At 52.3% G+C, this 22,399-nt stretch overlaps 5 protein-coding genes across 5 annotated transcripts; 4 read left to right on the top strand and 1 right to left on the bottom strand.

The window, feature by feature from the left end:
• Positions 1-2,032: 2,032 nt before the first annotated feature.
• Positions 2,033-2,868, top strand: BROUX77_002243 (uncharacterized protein; the record flags this gene model as incomplete). The annotated part of the gene is made up of 2 exons (XM_073746762.1): positions 2,033-2,111; positions 2,441-2,868. 2 exons carry the CDS (start codon positions 2,033-2,035, stop codon positions 2,866-2,868), a joined length of 507 nt encoding a protein of 168 aa, XP_073607325.1.
• Positions 2,869-5,348: 2,480 nt separating this feature from the next.
• On the top strand, positions 5,349-6,185 carry BROUX77_002242 (uncharacterized protein; the record flags this gene model as incomplete). The annotated part of the gene is made up of 3 exons (XM_073746761.1): positions 5,349-5,526; positions 5,679-5,747; positions 5,854-6,185. 3 exons carry the CDS (start codon positions 5,349-5,351, stop codon positions 6,183-6,185), a joined length of 579 nt encoding a protein of 192 aa, XP_073607324.1.
• Positions 6,186-7,262: 1,077 nt separating this feature from the next.
• BROUX77_002241 (uncharacterized protein) lies at positions 7,263-11,648 on the bottom strand (the record flags this gene model as incomplete). Its single annotated transcript, XM_073746760.1, has 4 exons — positions 7,263-9,295; positions 9,818-10,027; positions 10,104-10,485; positions 10,797-11,648. The coding sequence occupies 4 exons, from the start codon at positions 11,646-11,648 to the stop codon at positions 7,263-7,265; spliced, it is 3,477 nt and encodes a 1,158-aa protein (XP_073607323.1).
• Positions 11,649-14,497: 2,849 nt separating this feature from the next.
• BROUX77_002240 (uncharacterized protein) lies at positions 14,498-15,859 on the top strand (the record flags this gene model as incomplete). The annotated part of the gene is made up of 1 exon (XM_073746759.1): positions 14,498-15,859. The coding sequence occupies one exon, from the start codon at positions 14,498-14,500 to the stop codon at positions 15,857-15,859; it is 1,362 nt and encodes a 453-aa protein (XP_073607322.1).
• Positions 15,860-16,542: 683 nt separating this feature from the next.
• BROUX77_002239 (uncharacterized protein) lies at positions 16,543-19,578 on the top strand (the record flags this gene model as incomplete). Its single annotated transcript, XM_073746758.1, has 1 exon — positions 16,543-19,578. One exon carries the CDS (start codon positions 16,543-16,545, stop codon positions 19,576-19,578), a length of 3,036 nt encoding a protein of 1,011 aa, XP_073607321.1.
• Positions 19,579-22,399: the final 2,821 nt, after the last annotated feature.

The following is a 22,399-nucleotide window of genomic DNA, read 5'->3' as shown; positions in this document are numbered from 1 at the left end:
TGGATGTATTGTACATACATACATGCACAGTTACTATATATGTAACTAGCTGTAGTTAGAGCTGGTGGTCTCGTTGGTTGTAACTATGTAGGTATGTACTCTAACTAACTGCGAATGTATGTGCATACATACATAGTTACATGTACAGCATACATGGTTACATACCCGCCCATGCCAGCCAGACCAATTCCGATCCATATACCAGATCTGTGGTCGCCGGCCTTGGTCTGCGTTTCCCCGGTTTCCTGTCGGACTGGTAGCAGGTAACTATGTACTTGCACAAGTACATGGCTATTTGAGTAGTCAACTAACCATCAACACCGCGTGAGAGCTACCGCAGTACAACAAAACACCACATCTGTAGGCATTGCCCAAGCCAAGTACATACATATGCACCTCTACGCCCACCTATTCTCGTGCACTTGGAGATGTGATGCATGCATGTACAGTGCACTCACTGGCCACGGTCCGGATGCCAAACAGTCACCATTGGCACCACCAAAGTGCCTCCAGTTCGGGGGATATCACGAACTGGTTGTAGACGCCCTGGTTAGTTAGCTAGCCGGCAGACAAGAGCCTCTGCCTATGTTTTACTACACCATTCGCACACAATCCAACCACGTTGCACATAAAGTCGCAACGAACCATGGCGGGCATGGGTAACGGCCACAGTGGCCAAGGCCTGCTTCAGAATATTCGGAGAGTTTGATGGTTGATGCTGGATATGTAGCTAGTGTGTGTATGTACCTCCAAGTACAATTAACCAAGTACAGGTACAAGTCCCAGACCAAATGCAAATGTATGTATGTACATACATACGTATGTCCCATGTTGTCTGTCGTCTCTGCATTTCTGCAGCAGTTGCCTCGCCCCGTTTGCACTTTACTTCCCTGCCTTCTCTTGTTCTACAAGTAGAAGTAGAAAGTAGAAACTTCCGCGTGCCCCCGTTTGCTTGATCACAGCCACCCGCCGCTTCTTCGCTGAGCTCTGCCGCACCGTGTTTGGTGTGGTTTGATGTCGTGTGTATTTAAACCGCCCATTCTCCCCGCAAATTTCACCAGCTTGTTCTTTGCTCGGCTTTGGTCCCTTTTTGCTCTTCTGCAACGACAACAGAGCTCCCCCCTTCACCATTTTCGTGGGATTTTTTTTTTAGATTCTCTTTTGTCGTTTTTGTGACCAGACAAAACTCGGCTGATTCCGACCCTGTTTTTTTTTCTATCGCTCTCTTCTCTTATTGGGGCTAAGCTCACTTTGACTCTAGCTCGGTGAGTGAGTCTCACCCAACACATTTCCTGTTTGGCTGTCTTTTTCTTTCCTCTTTCTTCTTCCTTCGCTAATCCGACGTTTCCTTGGCTGTGATAGTTTCGACTTCCGGAATAGAGAAACAGGCCTTGGACCTCTATCTCTCACGCGGAACTCTATTTAACCCCCGCCACCCCATTGGTGCTTTCTTATTTTACAAATCACCCTTCTTCTTCCTCAGTCACAGTAGCGCCTTGACTTCCGGCTTTGCCTTTCACGTCGTCTACTTCCCCTGCAGTGACCACTACCACGAGGCTCCAACCACTCAATCCCGCACCCACACTCACTCGCAGTCGCAGTGTCCAGCCTTTTCTGCGTCAACTGTCCCATATTCGACTCCTCAGAAAAGAAATACTGCCATCTCCTAGACAATCATGCGGCTTTGAATTTAATCCCAAGCTTTTCTCGTCTTTGAGAAGATTTAACTTCTTCCTCTCCAGAACCAGACCCGCCATCAGAACCAAGCCCTCATCTAGTCCAGTCGACTGAGTCCGATTGAATTCCATAGAGTCCGATCATCTACGCCGTGTTTCTTTATCCAGGCCATTCGATCATACCGCCGGCTCATATAGACACAAAATTTCCAGATCACGACGTCACATTTTGGTCCCTCACCCAAGCCTTCGCACTCCACATCTGCAGTCCCACAAAGCTGCGACCCAGATCTCGAGGCATTTTCCTTCTTACTTCTTCATTAGTCAACCAACATTCAACTTTCTCAATCTCAAAAATGAGTGCCGATGCTGCCGCTGCTCCTGCGACACCGACCAGTCGCCCCATGGAGTCACGAGTCGGCCGAGCCAACCAACGTGAGTGCTTTTTCTGTTGTGCAATCCGCCTTTAACGTTACCCATCTGTCAAAAAACCTTGGCTTTCGAATCTATCTGCATTGGGAGTCGCAGCTACGCATGAAGGCAAATCGCAAGACATCATACTTAGTATCTTGAGCTGTCTGCCTGATGTTTCTCTGTCCTTTGTTTTTTTCTTGTCCCTGATGTCATCACCTCCGCTCCTCTGACCAATTTTCTTTTTTGTCGAAATCCAACATGCATGCATCCCATAACCCATAACCCCCCAGCTTTTTGGCCCCGGTTATAACCCCAACTCTTTGCTTCAAATCAATACTAACTCTTCACAGGTTACAACGCCAATGGGGAACGTCTTGTTGCTGGAGTTGTTCCGTTATCCGAAGACCGGAGTCATGTTCTCCTGATTCAATCTACGCGCAGAAAAACCTGGGTTCTACCCAAGGGAGGCTGGGAGGCTGACGAAGACTGCTCAGAAGCTGCGCAACGTGAAGCCTGGGAAGAAGCAGGCATAATTGTCCGCATTGACTACGACCTGGGTGACATTGCTGAGACACGCGCGCCCAAGCAATCGTCAAAGACTAAGCAAAAGTCGGTGTATCGCTTCTACGAGGCTACCGTGATGCACGAAGAAAGTATTTGGCCTGAGCATGAAAAACGCGAACGTGCGTGGATGACTTTTGCCGATGCCTTTGCAGCCATGGATGGGCGGCCAGAGCTTCAAGAGGCTCTGTGCAAGTCAACAATCAATCGCCAATAGAGCTTAATTTTGCTCACCAGCCAGTGCCTATTCTACACTACGCACCCTTACAATCTACCCCAAATACTTCTGAAAGGACCGTGGGATTTGTTGTGAGTAAGGCTGTTTTTTTTGGGGGGGAAGAGATTTCACCGAATTTCATGCATCTACCATCAATTAGCCCGCTCCTGATCGCAGTCTTGGTCTTCTATTATGTACTGCTTGTACTTGGCCTACTTTTGGTCAGTCCTGGCTTGAACTTGTCACAAGAGCCGCACTATGGTATGGTATAATACCATGCATTACAATCTCTTTCCGCCCGATTCAGGACTTGAATCGGAATTATCGCTATCCATCTTTTCGGTTTTTCTTTTGCTTTTTTTCTGCATGGAGCCCACCACTTCACTCATCTCTTCGCTGAAGTCTTGTTTTTCCTTGTTTTTTTTCCTCCCTAGCTTGGCCATACTGACGTTAGTTGGCAGGCCCCTTTGTTTCTTTTGGGACTATTCTTTCTTGATTATTAGTTTATTGACGTCTGTTACACAGATGTTGATGGTGCCCCGTCTTGTTGCGTTGCTTCTGCGTTCCTTGTTTTCCTACCAATCTCATAGGTCAAAGCCTTTTCTCTCTTTCTTAATCACAAAGGGGTGACAGTGGCATAGCAGATGAGCCGCGGGTCTATGGTGGTGGCCTCCTTTTTTTGCTCATTTCTCAGTCTCTTGTCGTTTCAAGTTTATGGGCATTGTGTTGGTTTAGGGGCAAGGGAATAGTGCTACTTGGACCTTTCTTGTTTCCCATACCAAGCGATTTCTTTCTCCAGCGCTGATACATTTGCACTCATTTGCTGACTCGCAGCAGAGATGAGTTGCCCTCTTTCATATCCTCCACTTCGTCTCTGTCTTCTTTGTCTTTGCCTGCAGCCATATGTGAGTCTCGAATCCCACAAGCCCCAGAAACAAGCTGGGAGCTATAGGCTTGTCGGCACAAGGCACGTCTTTCTATGTAATGTTTTCTCGATTTACTCATCTTTCTTTTTTCTTTGTTTTTTTTGGCGGGGGATGGGATTCTTCTCTTTCTTATTATTTCTCCCATGTTTGTATACACAGCGTAGACTTGTGTACAAGCGGTTCGGGAGATGTGTATTATTATTGTTATTGTTATTGTCTGTTAGCTCGATGTGTTGAGCGTGGGAAGTGGTTCGGTGGACATAGCGTTTTTCTTTCTGGCGTTTGACATTTGGGATAGAGGAGGTATATATATATGCAGACTCGAGTAGGCATGATGTGTATTGATATCAAGAGTTGGGTTGGATTGAATCTAAGTTGGCGGGTTGGGGTGGGTTGGATTCTTTTCGTTGCTTCTGCGTTTGGGAAGCCATGTGTTATTAAATGTGATATATTTTGGGATCTGACTCAGGGGGTTAGATATATTGTATGGAGAGCTGGTTATCAACCAACAGGTTCATCCGGATCTATGATCCAAATAAAATACCATCGTGTGTCATTTGTCGTCTCACGACATGCAGCCTCAACTTGAAGTTGAGTTTACGCACGTGATTTCATGGGTGAAACAAATCACGTGTTTTTTTTCTTGTGTAGTGTTGGTCCAGCCCACATAGAAGGGACTAGACGTCTACCAAATAGGGTTGAGTTGGGGGGTGAGAAAAATGATGATATTTGCAGGTTAAGGAAGAGCGAGGCTATGTGCGGTTTGCAGAGGCAGCAGAAAATGAGCGAAAAAATAGTAAGAAGGGCGAATTGATGTTCAGGGTTAATAAATGCGTCTATGTGAATGTTTTTGGGATATTTTTTCTTTTTTGCACGAGAGCCTTGGTCGTGGAATTTTGTAACACGCCATTCTCACCAGAGTTTCCACATTGTCGTCATTAACGATACTGGCTCGACTTTTTTTTTTATTTTTATGCCCGTTTTTTGGGCTGCCGTTGTTGCTACTGTAATTTCGCCTCTCGCGATTGGTGCCCTTTTTTCATTTTTATTTGTCCCTTCCAGCGATAATCATTTGCATCACAGCAAGAGCGCTCAACACCAACAAAAAAGCTCAGCTTGTCTAGCCTTCTTCCTCTTCCCTGTTTCTTCATCGCCCCGCCCTGGGCTCGCCCTCTCTCTCGACCTCCCCCCAAAGGAAACGTGCCCCTCCTCCGAAATCCGCCCCCTCCCCCTTCTAACAACCCCGTTCTGTGGCAATTCAACGCCTCTGCGATTCCTCTTTGCGACCGGTTCCGTTCGACGAAAAAAAAAACAAAAACCACCGCCCCCACGATACGACATACAATCTGTAGAGCCAAAAGCTGTCATCACCGAGTGCTTGCAAACAGAGAGAGAAAAGAACCCCCAAGGAACACTAGGGGATAGAAGGAAACCAAGAAGAAAAAAAAGAACTCCAACCGCACGCTCTCCGCCAACTCCACGCACACAAACGGCTGCCCCGTCTTTGTAACCACTCCACCGCCGCTTTTTTGCTCTTCGTTCTACGCGAGAACCATGGATGTCCCCGAGGGCGCGTCGCCCGGCATGATGATGCTGGGCATGGCTGCACCCGCCGGCCCGAACGGCTCCAATGGCCACGGGCCCGAGGGACCCAACAACGGCCCGCCCGCCGTGCCGCAGCTGCCGCCGCAGATGTTCACTACGGCCGCGCAGCTGCTGGACTTGACGGACAGTGCGTTTTGGCCCTGATTTTTGCTGGTTCTTGTGTTTGCTTGGTAGTGCTGTGGCTTTCGCTCTCGGCGAGGCCCGCGGTGTCCAATGCACCAGGCTTGCCCTCTCTCTGTGTCCTCTCTTCTCTGCTGACCTGCCTTGCCTTCTGTGTAGAGAAACTTGTTGTCGTACTTCGCGATGGCCGCAAGCTGTTCGGCATGCTCCGCAGTTTTGACCAGTTCGGTACGTCTGCCCTCTTCCGACTCCCTCCGTCCGCCCGTCTCCTATTACGAGCACACGAAATAATCTAACCTTGTCTTCTCGCCTGTCTGCTCTACCACAAAAACAGCCAACCTCGTCCTGCAATCCACGACCGAGCGGCTCTTTGTGCCGCCCAGCTCGCCCACAACACCGGGCCTCTTCACCGACATTGACCGCGGCGTGTTCCTCGTGCGCGGCGAAAACGTCCTCTTGCTCGGCGAGATCGACATGGACCTGATTGACGAGGGCCCCGACGGCCTCGAGGCTCCGCCGCGCGGCTACGAGCGCGCCCCGCTCGACGTTGTCCAGAAGGAGGCCCGGCGGCTGCGTGATCTCGAGCGCGACCGCGAGACTCGCAAAAACAAAAAACTTGCTGAGATTGGCTTCGAGGGCGAGCTTGGCACCGAGGCTATTCTGTGATGACCTCTGATTTCCCTGTTCTCTCCTTTTTTTTTTCCTCAACATTCGCCTACATTCTCCTCCTCCTCCCCCCTTTTTCCTTTTTGCTTTCTAACAAATGCGCTCCGTGGGGAGCCTGAGATAGATGGATTCGGCAGAATATTGTGAAATGCCTCTTCCATCACGACCATTCTCTGTCTTCTTTTTTTCGTTCCCTCCCTTTGGAGACTAAAGGACCTGTAGCCGTAGGTGACCGCGGTATTCTGAGAAGCAAGAGATGGCGGAACCATATCTCTAGACACTTCATGATCAAATATAAATCGAACGTGTCACGCCAACAATGACCTTGAAATGAAACATGTGATGGATGTGGCTATTTTTTCTTTTTGGATACAATGTAACGTGCGTGACACGATTTCTTATTCAGAGTATATGTCTCCACGGAGAAAAAGATCAAGTGATATCATTACTGTAAAAGACAGAACACAAAAAACAACAACAAAAGACCAAGTCCCAGGTCTCTTATATCCCAGCCATTGTTCGAAAAAAAAAAAGAAAACAAGTCGGACGCAAAAAAAACAATACCCCCAATAAAACCCACGCAACCAGAAAAAGAGAGAGAGAGAAAAGCAGACCCGTGTAAGATAACAAATAGACGTCGTGTTTTTGTTTTTCTTTCCTCCCGGCGCAACATGGATAAATAACAAGAGTGACAGGCTGGTCTGTAGGAAATGTACAAGAGGGAAAACAAAGAAAGAGAGAGGGAGATAATGTGTCGAGGAAAAAAGGTGGCGTCTGAGCACCACAAAGAGAGGTCATGTCATAGCTGCGTGAATGGCAAAAACAAGGAAAGAAAAGGGGAGCAATGACAATGGGCCGTCAAAAAGATTTCTGGGGAGCGAGAAACAACAACCAAGCTCGGGAGTAGATGACAAGAGAGAGAGGAAGGTAGAAGGAATGATATGTACAACCGCCGCGGCACGCAGCCTTCCGTGAAACAAAACTGCCATACAGACGGACAACTACGGCAGCGCGCATGAGGCCTAGCACCTAGGCCGTGGTAGAGAACAAGGAGAAGCGGGTGGCGCGCTATAGCAGCTACTTGGCGAACCACGGGAACTTTTTCTTCAGGCTATCCGGCGGCAGCGACGCATTAGCCAGGGCGCTCTCGAGCTCGGTGCTGCGGGCGTAAATCTCGTCTTCGTCCGTCGGCATGCGGCACTCAAAGAGCAGCTCGCGGACAGAGTGGTTGCAGCGCAGGTTGGGGTACTCCATGCCCTGGCTGCGCATAATGGGCAGCAGCACGTCGCCGAGCACGTCGAACTTGGCCCAGTTGATGAGCTTAACGGCCGGGTTGTCCGAGGCGACGAGGGTCGAGTTGCCCTCCTCGGCCGACACGAGGTCGCGCAGGTGCAGCGGGATAAAGGGGATGCGCGGCAACGGCGAGTTCTCCCACGCCAGGCGGTACGCAAAGTAGCTCTTTTGCGTGGCCATGAGCAGCGTGAGCATGGCGAGCTGCTTTTGCGCGTCGGCCGGCAGCAGCGTCTTGGTCTGGGCCAGACGGTGGATCGATGTGCTGTTGAGGCCGGCGAGCACGGCGGCAAGACCGTTGTAGTTGTTGTAACCCCGTAACCTGTGGGCAATGTCAATGAACTTTTCAAAGATTTGCGCGCGGTGCTTGGGCTTATCCCGCAGCAGAATCATGTTGGCGACCCAGCGAGCAACGTGGTTGAAGTGCATAATCATGCGATTGACGTTTTTGAGGCTCTTGGCTTTGGCCTTTTGCTCGGACGACAGGCTGACATAACGCACAAAGTCGCGAACGCGAATAGACGAGAACATGATCCAGTCAATGCGCGTCATCTCAGAAACCACGTCCTCATTGGGGATTTCCATGAACTGATGGAAGCGCGACTTGTTCATGGGGTAAAGCTCGACAGGCACCAGCTTAACAGCGGCTCTTTCGTAGTTCTCGACCGAGTTGTAAAAGTACTGGGAGCCAGTACCGCCACCCATGGACGAGTGGCCGTGGATGTCTAGATCCAAGCCGTGTGTCAGCGGCATGCGGTCGTCATCTTCCAAACGCAGGGCCATGATGCCACTAAACATTTCGCTCACGCTTTGACCAGCGAGGCGTTCGGGATCATTCTCCATGGGATCGTCGGACATTTCCCAGCCCGTGTCATCGTCGTCGACAACACTCGATGCCAGGTAGGTTTGTATTTGCTGGGCGGCAATAGCAAATATTGGTTCAGTGGCAAGATTCCGCACAAACTCTCGTAAGCTTCGGCGGGTGGCAGGGCGCGCAAAGTCGCCCGGGTACAGCGAGACCCATCGGACAACGACATCCACGATGCGCAGCTGGGTGGCAGTTTGCGTCAAGTAATGCTGGGTCCTGTCATCGCGCACGTGGTCCAGTCGCGCAAGGATACGGGCAAAGAGGTCGCCGGGGGCCGCAAATTTGCGGTACATGCACAGGAAGACATTGGCAAAGTTGTGTTCGGCCTTGGCCATGCGCAACGCGAGCAGGCGGTTGACCAGCTCGTCGAGAGTCACGCCGGTGGACTGGCTCCGCGTGTAGCCTGGGCTGGGGCCCTTTGCTGGAGATTTATCAAGCTCCATGTCGTAGAGAGCATCGCCGTCTCGCTGCAGAATGGGCACGTCGTCAGATCCGCGGCGGGAGGACGAGGGCTCGCCGTCTGATTCGTCCATATCGAGGAAGCAATCGCTCGAGCTGTTGAGACTGGTGTGGGTGATCTTTTTGGCGTGTAATGAAGAAAAGGAGGTCGAGGTGGTCGTGGGGCTGGCAATGATGGGGGAAGAGGGTTCGGGAGAGTGGTCGTCGGCGTTGGCGCCAAATATTTCAGAGGCGCTGGGAAAGGCGCCTCGGGGGCTTCTGGCGCGGTATTGGTCGGGATTGTGAGTGGCGGAGGAAAAGCCGCGTATAACTGACATATCTGAGCTTGCACGGTTGTGCTTGCCGCTTTCCTGGCTCAGAAAACACGAGACGTGAGGGTGGAGGTGGTGGTGGGTGTGGCGATGGTGGTGTTGGTTAGCATCAAAGGGGGCGGCCTCTAAATTAGCAGTCGTAGCAGATGCAGCTCGTCTTCGGGAGAGAGGTTTGATGGGCTCTACAAGAGGAAATCAAAAAGAAAATCAAAATCAGTTAGCAACAAGACAAAGTATTCAGGGATCATGAAACACGAGTTGGTGTAGGATGGAAGGTTGAGTTGAGTTGAGGGCTTGGGCCGGCTTGGAAGCGAGGGGAGATCTGGGGCTTGGGGCTTGGGGCCTAGGACCACTAGAGCCTAGGGGGTAGGGCCTAAAGCCAAGGTGACCAGAGCCTCACACCACTAAAATAATAGCATTGGCCTGCCTACCAAGGGGTAGGTTGGGCTGTGCCTTGGGGGCCCAGTTAGGTGCGACCTTTGTGGAACTGGCCACGGCCAGAAGCGAACGATGAAAAGAGACTAGAGCTAAATGTGCAGTGCCAAGGGGGGTTTTTTTTTTTTTAGGGGAGGGGGAACAGAGAATAGAATGGCGGATGGCACGATCAATGCTGGTGAACGGACAAGCAAAACAGGGATGTTGTAGTGGCCCCCGTAGCGCTTCTGTTGCTAGGGACAAAAAAGAATTACAGGGCACAAACTTACCCCGTCGCATCTGGAGAGCTGCGCGCAGAATTGTCGCAAGGCAGATCCGAGCTTGTTCTGGGTGATTGGATGACGACGAAAAGCTGTCAACACACGCTTTGAAACGCTCGTGATTGGCCATGACTTGAGCGTTGACCTCGCAGCAATTTTGCGGGCGGTCGCTCTTGCAGGCCACGAGAACTGCCGGGAGCGACGAGTTGGTGAGGGCATCTGCGGGCGAGAGAGCGAGCGAGCGAGCCTCTGGTTAGCAAAGTCAAACTGGGTGGGCAGCAGACACAATCCTTACTCAGCGTCTGGTGCAGATCGCGCGTGCTCTCAATGTTGGTGACGTCGTAGAGAATCAGGGCTCCGTCGACTTGCGGCGTGATGTGGCCGTTGATCTGCTTGGGCCACTGGACAGGCTGGCCGGGGCCAAAGTCAAAGGCCTCGAGGTTGAGTTCCAGCAGTGTCACCGGATATGCAGAGTTGTCGAGCGGGAACGAGAGGGCGGTGGCATCGGAGAGTGGTGGGCGGGAGAGGCCGACGACGCGCTGGATAAAGGTCGATTTGCCGACGCCCGAAGCGCCCACGACGGCGATGTTAAGGGACTCCATCTCGGGCTGTCTTTGCGGAGAGGACGGCTTGCTGGGCTTTGCTGTGGGGGATGACCCAGATCTGGACTTGTGATGCTGTACCAAGAGGTTAGCAGGCAGATCGGGCGGCAGCCATGTTTCTCTCGTGGCAAAGGCAATGCAACATAAAGTGACGCAGCCCAGGAAACGCTGGCTTCCAGGGCACCCGCCCACATGGGCTATCTTTGTCATGTGCAGCAATGCCGGTTATTTCTTGCGTATTTTTTCGTCTTCCAAGACCTCTAGCACGTGGCAAAGACAAGCCATCCATCCGTCCAGCCAGCCTACAAATCACGCCGTGTTTCAACGTTTCTGCATAGTCGTCTAAAATTGGAAAACACCAGCAGCGGCTGGCAAACTACACTCACCTCGATTTTGTTTTTGTGGCTGTGGCTGTGGCTATATCGCAGCCGGCCTTGGTGTATAGGGTCTATCATTAGTGATTGGTGCTTGCGAGGCCGCGCCCAGTCTTTCTGTGGTGCTGTGCGGAGGGCCTTGGCCGGGCCGGAATCTCGGGGCGATAGGGCGACTTCGTCCTCGACGTACGGCAGCCCATGCAGCTGGTCGTCGTCGATGTCGAATTCGGGGTCCGGGTCGGTATCGATGTACGACGTGGTGTAGGCTTGGTCCAGCTGCTTTTCGCGCGCGCGGTGTGCTTCTTCAATGGCGATGGTGTGGGCTATGGCGTTGAGCGAGGGCGCATTGGGCGACGACCCCAGCTGCAGACTCTGGAAGAATGGGTCGTTGACGATGGAGATGAACGATTCGCGGCTCGAGGGTGAAACGGGCGGGTGAGCATTCAAGCGCGAGTGAGCGTGAGTTTGGCTGTGGCTGCCGCTATGCTTATGCGCATGAGACTGCGCACGCGGGTGGGCTGTACTGTGGCGTCGGCTGACCGGATGGCGTGATTCTGGCCGGGCCGGGCCGGGCTTGCGGGATGAGGCGGTCCTCCGGGGCTCTAAAGAGCGAGACTTTACAGGGAGATCGGTCGGCAAGGATGGGCTCTCGAGGTCCAGAAACAAGATGGACTCGCTGCACGAATCGTCGGGCAGGGAAACGGGCGACAGCGCAGGCGATATAAACTGCGAAGACTCGTGATCAAAGACTAGCGATCGGTGGGCTGAGCGCGTGGTGGTGGCGTGTGAGGCGGAACTGGAACTCGAGCTGGCGGCCGAGGATGTCTGCGACAAGACAGACTGCCGGTGAGCCTTGGGGCCCATCATGGTATTGTGGGTTGTTGTTGTGACTGGACTGGACTGGATTTATGCGTGTGATCCGTGCTTTGCTCTAGTGCGAGAGCGAGTCGAGTTGTGCTGTGCTGTGCTTCTATGCACATTTATGCGCCGGCGATGAGTGAATGGGCGGGAGCTTATGCTTATACTTGTGCTTGTGCAACAAAGAAGTGAAACAAAACAAGAATTCGCAAAACAACCAACTGACACGATCCCTTCGCCTTGAACCTAGGAGAACAGAAGAGAAAAAAGAAGGAAAAAGAAAACTCGTGAAAAAATGATCGCTGGGCCAAGGGTGGTGCAGCCTGCAGGCAAATAAGGACGAGCTATCATTCAAGCAAGCTCGCTCACAGCCAGCCCACCACCAACTACCCTCCGTCCTCCGCCCTCCGCCCTCTACCACAGTCAGTCATGGATGGGATGGAATGGCCAGACAGGCTTTAGATTGACCGTGAGATTACAGGTAACACGACACTCAGGTGGCCAGGGGGGCAAGAAACCCAGAAGTCAGGCTGCAAGCTGCAAGCTCCAAGCTGCTGGTCCCCATGGCCCGAGTCTCGGTGGCGGGCGCTCGCTCGCTCGTCCAAGTTCACGAGAGAGAGGGATCAAGAGAAGGATCACGGTTATGTTCTAATGCCACCCTTCATCGTTCATCTTTCAGTCGCTTGGCCGTGGGTTTCGGTAGGGGTGCTGGAAATTACAATGAGCACCCCGGCGAGACATCAAGAGCAGTTTGATTGCTTATCACCCATGACCACACAGTACCACTAGGGCATATACAGCCACTGGTCCTGCTGTGCTGTACACAGTCCTCCTCTGATATATGCAGACTTATCCAGCTCACAGTTGTGCACATTCTTGTACAAGTCCTGCTTGCTCAAGCTTGCCAAAGTTTCCGTCCCTGCATGGCCTCCATCACTCGACATCCACTGGGGCAAATCAACTTAGCCACGAGAACATCTAGATGCCGGCCCCCCAACTTTGCCTTTGCAGAGGTGCATGCATGCATAACTTAACAGCTGCATGCATAACCTACCTGCCAGTGCTTGAGCTGCCAAGGCTCTCGACAGGGCTAGACACTTTCTCCCTCGTCCATCTGCCAAGCTACCGGAAGAAAACAAAGCCATTCAATCATGGCGGCCGCCGTGGAAATTCACGCTGTGTTTCATGGCATGCTAGTTATCTACACACAAACGCGCTCGGGTATGCAACCAAGTACCGGCCAAACACGCCCAACATAGCCACAGCCATAGCAACTCTGCGACAAAGTTGCAGAGCAGCAGTTCGTGGGAGGAACAACTCTTGGGCTTGGCTTGCCATGCAGGGGAGTGGAATCAGAGATTGTGATGGGCAAAAACACAACTTATCCTGTCTGTTCCACGTCAAATCCAGGCACGGACCGATGCCGGGCTATGCCAGAACAGGCTGAGTACCAGAACTTGTTGAGATTTCAGCGCCGGCGAGGTGACACTGAGACAAAGACACGATGATTAAAGGGGATCCCACAATTGCATGCGAGTGCAGGCGAACAACCGAGACCGACACCACAGGAGATTAACAACCGATTTTCAGGAAGTATCAACTAGTGCCACGAGAAAATCACCACCAGGACGCCAGCTGGAGAGGGAATACTGAACTACGCGGTCGGCATAAAGAATCCGGATGTATAATACTTGCACTTATATATCCCCCCTCCTCCTTCCCCTCCTCCGCTCCCCTTCTGTCCCCGCCAGTGCCCTCCCATGACACCAGATATCTGGATGGTGCATCTTCTCCTTTTCAATGCCTCCATAGTAACCCTATGACTGGACATTGCGCCATTATTGCTGCTACTGCACCATCCACGGCAGATGTCAGGAAACAAATACAGCAGCCCCAGGGCTTGTACTAATTATTACTTGTATATATCTCTCAGCCAGAGCGCCCAGACAAGCCCACTGGTATCCCACGTAAAGGGTCGGGCATAAATCCCGTCATACGAGACAGGCCGCCTGTCTAGCTTTGACTTTGACTTTGACCCTGCCGTACACATGTCAAGCTCGCTTTCACCTATATACGTATGTCTGTCACCCCAAGCTGTCAGTCTGCCCGTCCTATAAATGTTTAACGAGATAGCCATGCACTTCCTTTACTCGTTTCCACTCGCCTGCAATCCAGCTCGGTTCCTCTACCTGCGCATTGTTCTGCCACCCATAACTGAGCAGATCACTCTCTAAATCATGTTTCAGTTGTTTACTGATCGCATCCTGCATCCTTCCTTATACAACATGACCGAGAACGAGCATTTCTCAGATTTGATTTGGTTTGATTTGATTACCTACAACCTACTAGCGAGAGATAGACTGACATACACTGTTTTTTTTTCCCTGACTTGACTTGACTTTATTTTACGTGACCAAGCTACATGAAAAGCATTACACGGCTTTTTTTTCCCTGAGCACCCGAAAAAAATACCCCCCGACCCCCGATGCCGTGGGCCTCGGGCCGGAACCTTGCTTCCACCTACTCCTCCGAGAAAAAAATGCCATCACCCCGAAACGATGCAAAAAGTAAACTCAGCGACAACGGCAGGATTTGAACCTACGCGGCCGAAACCATATGATATCTGAAGACGAACAAGTCCATTCGAGTCATACCCTTTAACCACTCAGGCACGTTGCCTAATTGCTGATTTGTTGGAAACTGCAGTCGTTAAGCTGACCTTTATTTCATACTTGTTGAGGATAACCAGGTAACAACCTTCCCTCCTACCAACACGACTTTTCTCTCTCAACAACCTCAAAAAACGATTTCAGACGCCTCTTTCCGTTAAGAAAGACCGAAGAAGTACTACTAGAATGACGGAGCCGAGCAGCACTGCAAGCGCGCAGGCGCAGCCATCACGCCCAGAGGCGCCGCCCAAGAACAACATGGCGGACACCCTGGCCAACTGGCACGCGAAAAAGATCCAGGAAGCTACCGCGTTGGCCGAAATCGCGGGTGAAATCGCGGCCAAAATGGACGAAGGGGCTACTAAAGCCTTCAAAGACGCCTCGATCAAGAATGGGGCCGAGAAGAGAAAGAAGTTGGAGAAGGCGCTGGCAGACACCCTGAAGTGGTGGTGCGAGTCAAGCGGAGGAGTGGACACCGCGACTGCGGGTCCAGCCCCTCTACATTCGACGACCAACAACGCCCGCGGCAACAGCACAGCGCCAGCCGCAAAGGAGACACCGAGCAAGTCGGGAAAAGACACGCCCGCCAATAACGGGACTACGAAGGCGTCCCCCAGCGAGGGACGGGACAAGGCCACGGGACCGACCAGCGGTCCGAAGACGAACAACTCGACATGGTCGCAAGTTGCCAAGAAGGGGGTAAAAGAACCGGCGCCTCAGCCAGAGCCCAAGACCAAGAAGCGCACGAGCGCGGAGAAGAAGGTATTCGTGGAGCTCCCGGAAGGATCCCAGTTTAGGGAACTTAGCCCGAGCGCCATCACTAGACGCCTCAACGAGGGAGTCCCCAAAGGGAAGGGAGTGCTGGAGGCGGGCTTCAGCAAGAAGGGACTGATACTTGTCGCCGAAGGAAAGGCGAAAGACCTGATGGATCGCGCAGAGCACATCAAGAAGGCTCTAGGCGCAGTTACAGTCGAAGAACCCTGCACGTGGCAATTCGTGCGTGTATACCGGGTTGAGCGAACCATCCGGGAGCTCGGAAGCGACGGGAAAATTGCCGCCCGCGCCGTGACTGAAGAGGACATCCGAACGGCGGCCACGGAAGCCTTCGGATGTGCACCCCTGGCCCTATCGTGGTGGATCCAGGAGGGCATGCACGAGGGAACAGTGTCGATTGCGCTGGATCCCAAAAAGATGAAGGGAAGACCCAACCACGTGGCGTTCATGGGAACGACACGACCGGTCTCGTACCCGTCCAGACGTCCCCGGGCCCGCGGTCACTCCCAGGAAACCACCGCGGAGGAGCCAACCGGGCGCAACACCGGCGATGAAGCTTCAAGAAAGAGAAGAAGGGTCGTCTCCCCCCACGGTATACGAGACAATGGTGACCATGAAATGGACGTCACAGAGCCCCCCGCCAATAACGACGACGCGACGAAGATTGCTTCCGCAAAAGACGCAGAGAAGCCCGGGCCCCCCCAAGCCAAGAACAAGGATGATGTCGCCACTTCCCCGGCCGACGCGATGGAGACCCGGGAAGAAGAACTATGATGGAGGGCCCTACAGAGCCAACAAGGAAGCAGAGTGTCAGAATAGCGCAGGTTAACGTGCAGAAGGCAGCGCCATCACACGCAACCGCATTGCAACAGGCATATACTCTGGGAGCAGATATCATTGCCATCCAGGAACCCTGGGTGGGCAAAGATAAAAAAGCTAATAAAACACAGACGCACCATCAATACGACCTGGTGGCACCAATGACGACATGGGACCCAAGACCAAGGGCCTTAATGTACGTGAGGAAGGGACTACGATTTGAGTGCAGGTCACTTGGAGAGGAGCACCCTGACATCACGACAGTGACGATCCGATCTGGAAACACGACAATCCAGATAATAAACATATACAACGCAGGCAGAGGGTCTGTAAGAACAAACGAGGCGGTCCTACGACTTTTAGAGACTCGCATATCCAGCCCTAGTCTGATAGTTGGAGACTTCAACCTCCACCATCGGGCATGGGACGAGAAATGCGAGAGGACGTCTCCCGAAGCGGAAAAACTTTTGGAGTGGGTAGAGGAGCATGAGGCAGTCGTACTCAACGCCCGGTTAGGCCCGACCCACGACAGGGGACACACCATTGATTTGGCCATTGCGACCAGAGGACTCTTAGCGCAACGGACGGTGAGGACGGAAATCATTCCAGACTTATCACCTAGCGACCATGAAGGCCTCATGACGACCATAGAGGGAGCACCAGCAGACAGCGACGCCACGGAAAAGCGACGAGACCCGAAGAAGTTGGACGAGGAGCGATTCGCCAAGGAATGCAAGCGACTCAAAGACGATCTGGAGGGACTGACAGCCGACGACCCCGAGACGATTGAAGGGGGCCCGCAGGGCTATGCTGACAAGCTTGCTGAAGCCCTCACTGTGGGACTACAACGAGCAGTGGAGGTCTGTGCCCCGGAGGTACGGCCGAACAAACGAGGAGTGCCCTGGTGGGATGACAGGTGCAAGGAAGCCGCGAAAGTACACCGGAGAGCCAGACGAAGGTGGAAACAAGCCATGAGAAGCGGCGGAGCTAGGCCCGAGATCGCAGAGCAGAGGAACCTGGCAAAGAAGAAGTTGTGCAAAGAGGTTCGCAGAGCGAAGAAAAACTACTACGCGAAGGAGATCAGGGAGATCAACGACACGAGGAAGATTTTCGAAGCAGCCAACTGGGCCCATAAACAGGCCAAGCAACGCACCCCTCCTCTCAAGAAGCCCAACGGGGAGATGCTGTCAGACACCAGGGACAAGTGCGAACTCCTTTTGGACGTGCATGCACCGACAAAACGAGAAGACGACGAAGCACTGGGTCCACTAGACGAAGACGGGAGAAGGGTCTGGGACCCCCCAACCGAGGCAGAAGTGCTGCGGGCCATCAAAAAGCCAGCAAACACAGCCCCGGGAATGGACGGACTCCGAAACGATCTGTGGAAAAAGGCCTGGCCGCACCTGAAAGAAGCCATTGTCCGCCTCTACCAAGTGGCCCTGACCCACGGAGTACACCCTGACATTTTCAAGAAGACTCGTATGTGTCCGGTCCCCAAGCCAGGGAGAGACCGTCGAGAGCCAAGGGCATACAGACTCATCTCGCTACTACCGACCCTAGGCAAAGGCCTGGAGCGACTGGTGGCAAGGCGGCTGGCCTATGAAGCCGTGGAAAGAGACGTCATTCCCAAGAGGTACGCTTGTGCGATTCCAAAGCGCGCGTGTTCAGACCTGTTGCTCAGTCTGGTAGACGAGATCGAACGGGGCTGGGAAATGAAGAACGCAGTGTCGATAGCTACATTTGATGTCAAAGGAGCTTTCGATACTGTCACGCCGAACCGCATGGTCAACCGACTCCAGGAGGAAGGGTGGCCAATAGCACTGTGCAAATGGACAAGGTCGTTCCTACAAGGACGAAGCGCAGCGCTAGCGATGGACGGTCATGTCACGGACACGAGACAGCTGGGAGGCTCACTACCCCAAGGGTCACCGGTCTCCCCGATTCTCTACATGCTGTTCATGGCCCCTCTATACAGCTCTCTACCGGGAGCCAGGGGTTACGCAGACGACGGATGTGTCCTGTGGGCTTCGCCAGATTTGAAGACCAATGCACAGGGGTTGGCTCTCCTTTTGGAACGGGCTGATAACTGGTGCAGAGGAAATGGCCTACAGTTGGACCAGGGAAAGACGGGGATCCTGCACCTCACCAAGAAAAAGCAGGCAGGGAACCCTCCCGTGAAGTTACCGGACGGGAACGTTATGGAGGCCACGCCACAGGGCAGCACTCTCCGCTGGCTCGGACTAGAGCTGGACAGGAAGCTAGCGTTCACTCAGCACCGCGACAAGACGATCAGGAAGATTGAGACCACAGCCAGCGGGCTGAGACTCCTCGCAGGATGCCACAAGGGAGCTCCCCCGGGCCTTTTACTACATGTAGTGAGAGCCTGTGCAGTCTCCAAACTGACGTACGCTGCGGCCGCCTGGTGGCCGATGCACAAGGAACGGAAGATCGCCACGACAGCCAAGCTATTTGATATAGCCCTCAGGAAAGCGATCCGAGCAGCCTTGCCAATGTACAGAACGACGCCAATCGGACTGTTACACCGCGCAGCGATGATTCCGCCAGCAGAGATCCTCCTCGATAGCAACGCTCGAAGAGAGGCAACCCGGCTGCACAACCTTGACGACGCCCACCTGTGTAAGGACTGGGACACTGGCAACAGAATTCAGACTCTCTCTAGGCTCCTGCCCAGAACGATACCTAGCCCTGGCGGGGTGAGACCTGCAAAGGAGAGACCAGACGACCCCATCGAGGCAAAGGGCGACAAAGATGAGGAGGTAGCCAGACATCTAGAGGACCTGCGCATGGCGTGGCCTGATACGGTGTGGGCCTACTCAGACGGGGCGAAAGTCAAAGACGGCGGCGCAGGGGCCGGGTGGACCCTGGTGGTAGACAATACGACCTGCGCCGAAGGTAGCAAACCATTGGGCACCTGGCAAGAAGTGGCTGACGCTGAGGCAATCGCAGCCCTACACGCCGTGCAAGCGGCCCACGAGCTACCGCAAGAGACGACCGGCGACCTTTACCTATGTCTTGATAACAGGGGCATTGTGAACCGTCTGAATGCAGAAGAGGGCGACCTGGGGACATCCCAAACAGTCATCGACGAGACGAGACGACTCCTGGCAAGCTGGAAGCTGAGACAGGGCGGGCTCTTTGCGCCAAAGGCAAGAGTCAGATGGGTACCGGGCCACAAGAACATCCCCGGCAATGAAAGAGCCGACCGGTTAGCCAGAGGGGTTGCTGGGACTGAAGTTGGCGGGCTCGAGATGTCGCTCTCCAGGGCAAAACGTTGGTGCCGGGAGCAAGCGGCCACAGAGTTCAAGACGTGGTGGGGGGCACAGAACGGGCCTTCCCATATAGACAAGCCAGAGCCCGTCGAACCCTGGAAGTTCAAGGACTACAGGGAACACGACCGACTCGATATTGGCACATTGATGGCAGCAATTTCTGGACACGGCGACTTTGCCACGTACCACCAGAGGTTCGAGCACACCGGGGCCGCTCACGATTGTCCGAGATGTGGACAGGAGAAGACCCCGTGGCACCCGTGGACGTGTGACTCGATCCCACAGAGGCTACGGCTGACGGAGAGACTCGTTAAAAAGCTTCTCCCTACAGTCAAAGGAAGCAAGCAGCTCCTCAAGAAGTTGAAGAGGGCGAGAGAGGAATGACCAGCTGCGATGGCGTTTGGCGTGGTGTGTTTTTGTTTTTGTATTTCTGTTTTGTCTTTGGGTGCTTTCTTTCGTGTATTACTTGTTTCTTTTTCTTTCTTTTTTTCCTGTTCTTTTCCTTTTTCATTATCACAGTCTTCATGTATCCCCCCTGATGTATCCTGCGCCAGGAGGTGCTTATCACCACAGGGAAATCCCGAGTCGGCGTCTACAGTTTCTTCGGAGCTGGGAGACTACGGTCACCAAGGCAGTCTGAATCGGAGGATCCCGGCAGCCGGTTATGCCGCTGCCAGGTTGCCAGGACCTGCCTGGTCATCTTATGAGTGTTTGACGAACACTCCGATTGATGTAAAATAGATGAAATGAAATGAAATGAAAATGAACCTTCCCTCCTACAACCCTCGGGGGGGTACCTTTGAGGTCGGCCTCCCCCACCCTCGAGCCTATGCTGAGGGCCTCACGAGGACAGCAGCACGATCCCGATGCTGCTGCCATTCTTGTTTTTTCAACACGACAACGAGCTGCGAAGCCCGAGTCCGCTTTCTCCCAACTTTGAGGGATTTCCTCGCCGGCCCTTCATCGCCGCCACACACAACAACTCGTGGATCCATCTTCGCAACTCGGGACTGTCCATTTGAAGGTTCAGCCAGTCCACCTTCGTCTTTTCCTTTTCCTTTGTCTTTCCTTTGTCCTGCTGTGGCACTCGGGGACTGCATCGGGCCTCAGCCATGGTTCGGTGCGGCGGCCACTTCGAAAAGCAGAAGGATACACTCCTAGCCTCCGGAGGCTCATCTGGCATGGTTTTTCACCCGCTCAACGACTCGGGTTTTCCCATGCCACGCTGGTTTTGATGGTCGACTTTGTGTCTGGTCACGTCTCTCGGTTGAACAAATGTTGGTGGGGATGGTTAACTTTTTGTGGGGGTTAGGGTTTATCTGGGGAAAAGTTTTTTTTTTTTTTTTTCTTTTGTACTTGTGTTTCTTGCTGCTCATAGCGGAGTGTGGACCACTGGTTCTTCGGGGCTTGGGGATGGTGCGCCATCCCGAACACACAGAAACTATGCGGCGTGTCGAGCGGAGGACTTTAAATTCCCGTCCGGTAACCAATCCGGCGTCGTTTGATCTTAGTGATTTTGGTAGACGTTAAATATAGTCAAGTCAAGTCAGGTAATCAACCCTGAAACCCCGTAGGTACGCCCTCGGGCTGCGCTGGATAGAGAGTCTTCTTGGCTTCAACGTCAGACCCTAAAATGTCATGAGAGATGCTTGAAGTCTACGCGCACCTACAATCGCTGACCGCCCGGGAGTAGTTTGGAAGATGACATCATCTGATTGCTTCCGTCTGGAATATGCCGTCGTATTGCAGCGAAATAACCGTAGAAAAGTCCGAGTTAGTATTAACCCTAGCTTAGATAAGAATATCAATATTTTGTGATAACCCTACCTATGTATCAACTTCAACTCACAAACAATACACGCTGATGAAACTACAATGAACTACGAGCTTGAGACTCTTGTTTCTACTTTGATGAGAAAAACGATTGATATTTGTACAAGCAATCACTAACCATTTGTTCCTAGTATGCACTTTTTATGTCTCTACTGCTATAACCCTACATGAACCAAAGATGCTTCTGCTATAATCTGGACCATCATAAATGCTCGTCCGAGCAAATGGGAAAAGTAATGAATATACAAAGTCAGTCAGAATGTAAATACTCCTAGTGGCTCATACGAAAACTAGAATAAAAAAAGCTGGCCCTTTCTGATTATTAACGGCGCACGTCTCATACGAAGGGCAAAGCAAGTCCTAGAGACTTGCGTCGAGAAACTTAAGCAACAGAAGTGAGGAGTATGGCCGGACCACAAAGTGACATATGCGAGGGTATAGCGGGATATGAAGAGAAAGGGAGAATAAAAGAAGGGGACTGGTGGTTCTTGAGGTTCAAAGTGTTGTGGTGATTTAGCATGAGGGATTAATTATTGATGTTTTCCTATGGAAAAAGGAAAAGTAGTTATATATATATGTGAATTGAACTGAGGGTTTTATTCATAGATACTGAAGTAAGTTGTGCTACCTACTGATATGTATGAGGAGGAGACCGGTGTAGAAGTTAGGGTTAAGGCCACCTCACAACAACATAGGTACTGGGCTCCAGTCACGTGATATGGATGTGTGGCTGAACCAGCTTATCACTACAACACAAGGGAAGAGACAAAAACCTATGGGACCGGATTATTTCTCTATAAACACTAGCTAGACAAAAAAGAAGAAGAGAAGATCTCGGGTCGGGGATATTGAAATGGGGGGTGGTCTTTGCCGTTGCCTACAAGTGCTATAGGCGAAGTTTCAGAGACTCATGATATCACGGGTTTAGTAAGGCAATCGCAAGAAAATAAAGAAATCAGGAGAGAAACTGACATCGATTTTTCATTTGACTCAAGTGCAGAACTTGACAGGCTCAGCTTAGGGCGAAGGAGAAAAATTGACCTCATGTCTGATGTAGTTGTTGATTGTTTCTCTTCTTCTGGTTAGATCATCGCGTCACATTGCAGTAGTCGAGAGTAGCAAACAATTTCTCCAAACTGTCTATGTGCGTTGTTCTTCAACTTGTAAAGACGTGGGGCGATTTTGCTCTCTTCTCCAAATTCTTTCTCCAAGTTCACAGGGAGGAGAGGGGCCTAAAACCAGGGTGCCATCTTCCTCTTTCCATCCTTCCATCTATTCAGACATCGGGCCCCACTATTTTGACTCTGTCGTCGTTTTTCATTTTGCTGTAACAAACTATCTATGTCGAGGTGCTAGTTAGTTACTTTCTTCC

Source organism: Berkeleyomyces rouxiae (genome assembly GCF_048999995.1).
Source record: "Berkeleyomyces rouxiae strain 22BRR77 chromosome Unknown BrBRR77_ptg000002l, whole genome shotgun sequence".
Lineage (NCBI taxonomy): Eukaryota > Fungi > Ascomycota > Sordariomycetes > Microascales > Ceratocystidaceae > Berkeleyomyces > Berkeleyomyces rouxiae.
Note: the sequence above shows the minus strand (reverse complement) of the source record. Positions and strands in the feature narration are given on the sequence as shown.